The sequence below is a fragment of the Aegilops tauschii genome, chromosome 7, assembly GCF_002575655.3.
Source record: "Aegilops tauschii subsp. strangulata cultivar AL8/78 chromosome 7, Aet v6.0, whole genome shotgun sequence".
Lineage (NCBI taxonomy): Eukaryota > Viridiplantae > Streptophyta > Magnoliopsida > Poales > Poaceae > Aegilops > Aegilops tauschii.
This window is the reverse complement of record NC_053041.3, coordinates 651,742,022-651,749,740: the sequence shown is the minus strand read 5'-3', so window position 1 is coordinate 651,749,740 and position 7,719 is coordinate 651,742,022. Positions and strand designations below refer to the sequence as shown.

General features: G+C 46.7%; 2 protein-coding genes across 4 annotated transcripts; both read right to left on the bottom strand.

Moving 5' to 3' along the window:
• Nucleotides 1–261: 261 nt before the first annotated feature.
• On the bottom strand, nt 262–5,145 carry LOC141027947 (uncharacterized). Of its 2 annotated transcripts, none has more exons than XM_073505615.1 (2): nt 4,229–5,145; nt 262–4,140 (listed from the first exon to the last, which is right to left on the bottom strand). In XM_073505615.1, exon 2 carries the CDS (start codon nt 3,647–3,649, stop codon nt 1,769–1,771), a length of 1,881 nt encoding a protein of 626 aa, XP_073361716.1. In that variant the 5' UTR covers nt 3,650–4,140; nt 4,229–5,145; the 3' UTR covers nt 262–1,768. The 2 variants fall into 2 exon arrangements, with proteins under 2 accessions (XP_073361716.1, XP_073361717.1); XM_073505616.1 differs by having other exon boundaries at nt 262–4,286; nt 4,389–5,145.
• A 122-nt stretch (nt 5,146–5,267) lies between these two features.
• On the bottom strand, nt 5,268–7,184 carry LOC109782982 (NAC domain-containing protein 20-like). Of its 2 annotated transcripts, none has more exons than XM_040395327.3 (2): nt 6,623–7,184; nt 5,268–6,053 (listed from the first exon to the last, which is right to left on the bottom strand). In XM_040395327.3, exons 1-2 carry the CDS (start codon nt 7,115–7,117, stop codon nt 5,532–5,534), a joined length of 1,017 nt encoding a protein of 338 aa, XP_040251261.1. In that variant the 5' UTR covers nt 7,118–7,184; the 3' UTR covers nt 5,268–5,531. The 2 variants fall into 2 exon arrangements, with proteins under 2 accessions (XP_040251261.1, XP_020197199.1); XM_020341610.4 differs by having other exon boundaries at nt 5,268–6,059; nt 6,623–7,182.
• Between the last annotated feature and the right edge of the window lie 535 nt (nt 7,185–7,719).

Here is a 7,719-nt window from a genome sequence, read left to right as displayed (position 1 = left end):
CGTGCCACCAACCGGGACCAATGGCCTTGCACAGCGGCGTGGTGGTGAGTTTAGTCCCACCTCGCTAGCTAAGAGAGAGCCGCACCTGTTTATAAGGTGCGGTGCGCCTGAGCTGTCGAGCTCCTCTCTAAAGCAGGCTTACGGGCCTAACCTCTCTGCACTCAGGGCTTATAAAGCATTTCAAATGAACTCTGAAAAGGTTGAAAGTTGGCATGATATCATCATTTCATCCACATAGCATGTGCAAGAAAGTTGAGAGGGTTACGGCAAAAACTAGATGCACTTCTTGTACAAACGGACAATGGTATCATACTCGTCTATTACAAAGTTGGCATGCTATCATCATAATAGTTGCGGGAGAAAGTCTTCACTTTTTCTTCGCTTGTGTCATTTGCTTATTGCGCCGTAACCATGGATAATCTTCATCGTTTATCAGGATGCTTGGGTCAGCCTTGACTTTGAAGGGAGGAATTTCATGAAACTATGTGGCGCTTTGGCTCATCGTATGATGTATTCGCTTCCTTATCTTTTCTTTTCCTCGGTCTGGTAGACATGTCCTTCACATAGATAACCTGTGCCACATCATTGGCTAGGACGAACGGTTCGTCAGTGTACCCAAGATTGTTCAGATCCACTGTTGTCATTCCGTACTGTGGGTCTACCTGTACCCCGCCTCCTGACAGATTGACCCATTTGCACTTAAACAAAGGGACCTTAAAATCATGTCCGTAGTCAAGTTCCCATATGTCCATTATGTAACCATAATATGTGTCCTTTCCCCTCTCGGTTGCTGCATCAAAGCGGACACCGCTGTTTTGGTTGGTGCTCTTTTGATCTTGGGCGATCGTGTAAAATGTATTCCCATTTATCTCGTATCCTTTGTAAGTCAATACAGTCGAAGATGGTCCCCTGGACAACGAGTACAACTCATCACAAACAGTGGTGTCACCTCTGAGACGTGTTTCCAACCAACTGCTGAAAGTCCTGATGTGTTCACATGTAATCCAGTCGTCACACTGCTCCGGGTGTTTGGAGCGCAGACTGTTCTTGTGTTCATCGACATACGGGGTCACCAAGGTAGAGTTCTGTAGAACTGTGTAGTGTGCTTCAGACCAAGAATATCCGTTGAGTTCCCCCCTCCAAGCGTGCCTTTTCCAGTCGGTCTCCCCTCATACCGCGATTTAGGGAGACCTATCTTCTCAAGGCCAGGAATGAAGTCAACACAAAACCCAATGACATCCTCTGTTTGATGGCCCATGGAGATGCTTCCTTCTGGCCTAGTGCGGTTACGGACATATTTCTTTAGGACTCCCATGAACCTCTCAAAGGGGAACATATTGTGTAGAAATATGGGCCCCAGAATGACAATCTCGTCGACTAGATGAACTAGGACGTGCGTCATGATATTGAAGAAGGATGGTGGGAACACCAGCTCGAAACTGACAAGACATTGCGCCACATCACTCCTTAGCCTTGGTATGATTTCTGGATCGATCACCTTCTGAGAGATTGCATTGAGGAATGCACATAGCTTCACAATGGCTAATCGGACGTTTTCCGGTAGAAGCCCCCTCAATGCAACCGGAAGCAGTTGCGTCATAATCACGTGGCAGTCAAGAGACTTTAGGTTCTGGAACTTTTTCTCTGGCATATTTATTATTCCCTTTATATTCGACGAGAAGCCAGTCGGGACCTTCATACTGAGCAGGCATTCAAAGAAGATTTCTTTCTCTTCTTTCGTAAGAGCGTAGCTGGCAGGACCTTCATACTACTTCGGAGGCATGCCGTCTTTTTCGTGCAAACGTTGCAGGTCCTCCCGTCCCTCAGGTGTATCTTTTGTCTTCCCATACACGCCCAAGAAGCCTAGCAGGTTCACGCAAAGGTTCTTCATCACGTGCATCACGTCGATTGAAGAGCGGACCTCTAGCTCTTTCCAGTAGGATAGGTCCCAAAATATAGATTTCTTCTTCCACATGGGTGCGTGTCCCTCAACGTCATTCGGAACAGCTAGTCCGCCGGGACCCTTTCCAAAGATTACGTGTAAATCATTGACCATAGCAAGTACGTGATCACCGGTACGCATGGCGGGCTTCTTCCGGTGATCTGCCTCGCCTTTGAAATGCTTGCCTTTCTTTCGACATTGATGGTTGGTCGGAAGAAATCGACGATGGCCCAGGTACACATTCTTCCTGCTTTTGTCCAGGTATATACTTTCAGTGTCATCTAAACAGTGTGTGCATGTGTGGTATCCCTTGTTTGTCTGTCCTGAAAGGTTACTGAGAGCGGGCCAATCGTTGATGGTTACAAACAGCAACGCGTGCAGGTTAAATTCCTCCTGTTTGTGCTCATCCCACGTACGTACACCGTTTCCAGTCCACAGCTGTAAAAGTTCTTCAACTAATGGCCTTAGGTACACATCAATGTCGTTGCCGGGTTGCTTAGGGCCTTGGATGAGAACTGGCATCATAATGAACTTCCGCTTCATGCACATCCAAGGAGGAAGGTTATACATACATAGAGTCACGGGCCAGGTGCTGTGATTGCTGCTCTGCTCCCCGAAAGGATTAATGCCATCCGCGCTTAAACCAAACCATACGTTCCTTGGGTCAGCTGCAAACTCAGCCCAGTACTTTCTCTCGATTTTTCTCCACTGCGACCCGTCAGCAGGTGCTCTCAACTTCCCGTCTTTCTTACGGTCCTCACTGTGCCATAGCATCAACTTGGCATGCTCTTCGTTTCTGAACAGACATTTCAACCGTGGTATTATAGGAGCATACCACATCACCTTCGTAGGAACCCTCTTCCTGGGGGGCTCGCCGTCAACATCACCAGGGTCATCTCGTCTGATCTTATACCGCAATGCACCGCATACCGGGCATGCGTTCAGATCCTTGTACGCACCGCGGTAGAGGATGCAGTCATTAGGGCATGCATGTATCTTCTGCACCTCCAATCCTAGAGGGCATACGACCTTCTTTGCTGCGTATGTACTGTCGGGCAATTCGTTATCCTTTGGAAGCTTCTTCTTCAATATTTTCAATAGCTTCTCAAATCCTTTGTCAGGCACAACATTCTCTGCCTTCCACTGCAGCAATTCCAGTACGGTACCGAGCTTTGTGTTGCCATCTTCGCAATTGGGGTACAACCCTTTTTTGTGATCCTCTAACATGCGATCGAACTTCAGCTTCTCCTTTTGACTTTCGCATTGCGTCCTTGCATCGACAATGACCCGGCGGAGATCATCATCATCGGGCACTGGCTCCTCTTCATCTTCAGCAGCTTCCCCCCTTGCAGCATCATTGGGCACATCGTCTGGTTCCTCTTGATCTTCAGCAGCTTCCCCCGTTGCAGCATCACCGTATTCAGGGGGCACATAGTTGTCATCGTCCTCTTCTTCTTCGCCGTCTTCCATCATAACCCCCATTTCTCCGTGCCTCGTCCAAATATTATAGTGTGGCATGAAACCCTTGTAAAGCAGGTGGGCATGAAGGATTTTCCGGTCAGAGTAAGACTTCGTATTCCCACATGTAGGGCATGGACAACACATAAAACCATTCTGCTTGTTTGCCTCAGCCACTTCGAGAAAATCATGCACGCCCTTAATGTACTCGGAGGTGTGTCTGTCACCGTACATCCATTGCCGGTTCATCTGCGTGCATTATATATAATTGAGTGTGTCAAAAACCATTACAGAACATCATGAATAGATAATTAAGTGACCAAATTAATAGAAGTTCATCATCACATTAGAACCAAAGTACATACATAGTTCTCATCTAACAACATATATATAGCTCTCCAGAGCATCTAATTAATTAAACCATACATTGAAACTATGTAAAACATTTCAATGCGAAAGCAAATGCGATCATAATCGCAACCAAGGTAACAATTGATCCAACGGCATAATGATACCAAGCCTCGGTATGAATGGCATATTTTCTAATCTTTCTAACCTTCAAGCGCATTGCATCCATCTTGATCTTGTGATCATCGACGACATCCGCAACATGCAACTCCAATATCATCTTCTCCTCCTCAATTTTTTTTTATTTTTTCCTTCAAGTAATTGTTTTCTTCTTCAACTAAATTTAACCTCTCGACAATAGGGTCGGTTAGAATTTCCGGTTGAACCACCTCCTAGATAAATAAAATCTATGTCACGCTGGTCGGTATATTTGTCATAAACAATAAATGAATCAAATAGTTATAAAAAGATAATATATACCACATCCGAATCATAGACAGGACGAGGGCCGACGGGGGCGGATACCAAAACCATCGCACTATGTAATAAGAAGGAATAAAATAGTAAGAAAATTAGACAAGTATCTATCTAAAGTAAGAATTTTTTTCTTTCAAAAAGAAGATAAGAACAAGAGGCTCACCACGGTGTTGCCGGTGACGAGATCGGCGCGGGCGGTCGACGGCGGTGAAGACGGGAATGGGACGTGACGGGCCGCTAAACCTAGACAAATCTCGAGGAAAATGGAGCTCGGAGGTCGAGTTTCGAGAGGAGAAAGATTAACTAGTGTGGCTCGGGCATTTCATCGAACACCTCATGTGCATAGGAGGTGAGCTAGAGCACCACAAAGCCCTCCCCTCGCCGGCCAGAGAAAAACAGAGCACTGTGGAGTGCTCTGCCGTGGCGATGGGGTATATATAGGCACCTCATTGGTCCCGGTTCGTGGCATGAACCGGTACTAAATCCGGGCCTTCTGTCCCGGTTCATGCCAAGAACCGGGACAAATGGTTGTGGGCCAGGAGCGAGGACCATTAGTCCCGGTTCGTGGCTCGAACCGGGACAAATGGTTCCATACGAACCGGGACCAATGCCCACGAGGCCCCGGCCGGCCCCCTGGGCTCACGAACCGGGACGAATGCCCCTATGGGTCCCGGTTCGTGACTGAACCGGGGCTAATGTGAAAACTGCCCTGTGACCTTTGCCCCGTTTTCTACTAGTGTGAGATGCCAGCTACAATTTCAAGTAGACCGGGCCCATGTCACCTGTTGCATGCCTCAAACTGATGGTGTAGAGCACGTCGCTCGCTTGGACATCGCCACAAATGTTGACCCAAACTTTTAGAAGTAAAATTACTAACACACATTTAAAAGTGAAATAAGTAACAGTTTATTAGCACACATTTAAAAGTGTATGGCAATCCCTCTAGGTGGTTGCACGCCCAAACATATAATGGAAAAGCTTTAATTAAACAAAATAGTTCATTTTACATAGGTTTAAAAGATGCATGTTGTCCGCCTGCCAGTATTTTAAAACACATGCATATATCGCCAGGTAAACCCGGGTGGATAGTGCATACAAGCCAATACACATACACACAATCGAAAAACTAGCACAAGAGAGGCATGACTGCATGCAAACTCTCTAGCGGTCACAATGAGAAATTAAATACGGCGCAAACCAATATACGGGTTGCCATATATCGAACGACCGTCCCATGGATTATAAATTTATGCACGCACACACACACATATATATGTTATCTTGGATTATCTGATCATCAGTACTTTCACATGTCATCCATACTCATGTTCACTGACGAGGTCTTGCCACCTGCTGTTGCGGCGGCGTTGCCCTGGTAGTTGTTGCTCAGCCCGGTCACGGCATCCTCCTGTGACACCATTGACGATGGACCACACCCAGGCTTAGCCCCGACCATGAAACTCTGATCTTCACCCATATACATCATCATTTGCTGATGTTGTTGGTAGAATGGCAATGGTGGTGTTGGGTCTGATATCATCTGCTGGCGGTGGTTCCCGATGTAGTGGTCATTCATCATAGGAAGCGCCATGCTGCCAATCATCGATGAGCCAGCCCCGATGTCGTGCAACTGGTATGAAGAAGCTGCAGGAAGCAACGTTGGATTTGCTAGCGATGACGACATGTCATAGTCCATGAGAGGAGGAAATGTATCTAAGTCAGTGAGCCCCTGCTGATGTTCTGCTCCAGTGGACATTGGCATGACATATGACGGCATCACCACCTTCTTCAGTCCGGTGCTCTTATGGAAGATCCTACAAACCACCCACTGTTCCTACAAGCATACCTAAATTAAATAAGTGCAAATCAACTATGATCAGTAGCATGCCCTGGGTGTGATGCTTTTGTCGCAGATGCCGATCACTTTGTCATTCACTGCTCATGTTCAGCACACATATCCCATAATTTAGGTATTTAGGCGGCCCTATCCAAGTGCCAATCTCTGGAAATGGGGACACGCTGACTCCCCTAGGCCTCTACTCCAACATTTAGCCTCGGTCAACCTTTCCATCCTTTAGAATATTTAGGAGTCATGAAACAATACGACATTCCATGGCGGTATTTACTCACCTCGTTCTACTATCAAGAACATTACTGATGGTTTCTCTCTTTTACCCATACATTCAAGTATCCTACTCAAAAGGAGTCCACTATGTCATGGCCGCTTTATCTCCCCTCACGCATCGGTGCAAGCTTGTCATTCTTGCCATGTATTGGCAACTTAAGAGTAATATTCAGGTGGGGATTCTTCCCCCTGATTATTCAAAAAAGGTGGCTACTTAGCTACTGGATGTTAAGAATTCATGACTACTAGTATACCATAAGTTTATTATATACCTTGGAAGCCGCCTTGGTGGCGGTGACGGTGCGGGTTGCGGTGGACGGGTTGGATGTCAGCTCCTTGTTGCTCTCAAGCCTATACTCATGCATGATCCAGTTGGTCTTCTCCCCCGTAGGCGCCCTGCCCTTGTAGAAGATGAGCGTCTTCTTCATGCCGATGAGCGTGAGTGGCGGGTGGAAAATTTCCTTGTCCTTTCCGGTGGCCTTCCAATAGCCGACACCCGTCGCCCGGTTCGTTCGTATCCCAGTGGGGTACTTGCGATCCTTTCGGGAGTAAAAGTACCACTCCTTCTCCCCCATCTTTGCCTTCTCTGGTAGCTCCCATGGCTCGTACTTGTTCAGGTTCACATCTTCAATCGCCGCGGTTACGAAGGCTTCATCGAGCACCTTGGGGATCACATAGGAGTTGATGATCTCCTCATCCGTCGGGTGGAACCTAAACCCCAGCGGTAGCTCCAACTTCTGTTGCTGAACTTGAAGGTGGTCTGTCATGGTGGAGGATTTCTCTGCAATGGATTCTAGGGTGATGGCAATATTGGAGGCTGGAATTTAATGAGCTATGGATATCCATGGAGGCGCTTAAATAGGAGTAAATGCGTGTACTAGCAAGGCGCTTGCCAGAGAAGTCTCAAGATTTTTTTGCCTTTTTTAAATTTGTATCTAGTGGCACTCACTATGGATGGATAGATAGATAGCTTCCTCATCTTTACAACTATGCATTGTTTGTCCCGTTGGAGGTGCCACACCCTTGTGGTGACAAGTAGCTAGGTTTCTCAAACCTTTCCAAGCCATGACATGCCAGATTGCATACTTGGTTTTGTTCTCATTCTTTTTAACGTATGCATATGTGCTCTTCATGCTACCCCTGCTTGTGTCATATGCATGCTTTTGTTTCTGGTGTTTGGCTCTGTGATGCAAGGCAAACAAACACTCACATTTGTCTCGCCAGCTGGATGTGCATATATAGCTACAAAAAAACCATGTGCATTTCGTAAGTCTATGACCCCTAGATTGATTGTACACCAAGCCATAGTTTACCATTAATTGCTAGCAATACATGCAAGGATAATTCTCAATGTTGTGGTGCCTATGGG

Bases quoted from the DNA above. Each gene is read 5' to 3' on its own strand.
- LOC109782982 (XM_020341610.4), bottom strand. From the start codon at position 7,117: ATGACAGACCACCTTCAAGTTCAGCAACAGAAGTTGGAGCTACCGCTG. The intron at 6,060-6,622 runs GTATATAATAAA...GTATGCTTGTAG, and splicing joins CCACCAAGGCGGCTTCCAAG to GAACAGTGGGTGGTTTGTAG.
- LOC141027947 (XM_073505615.1), bottom strand. From the start codon at position 3,649: ATGAACCGGCAATGGATGTACGGTGACAGACACACCTCCGAGTACATT.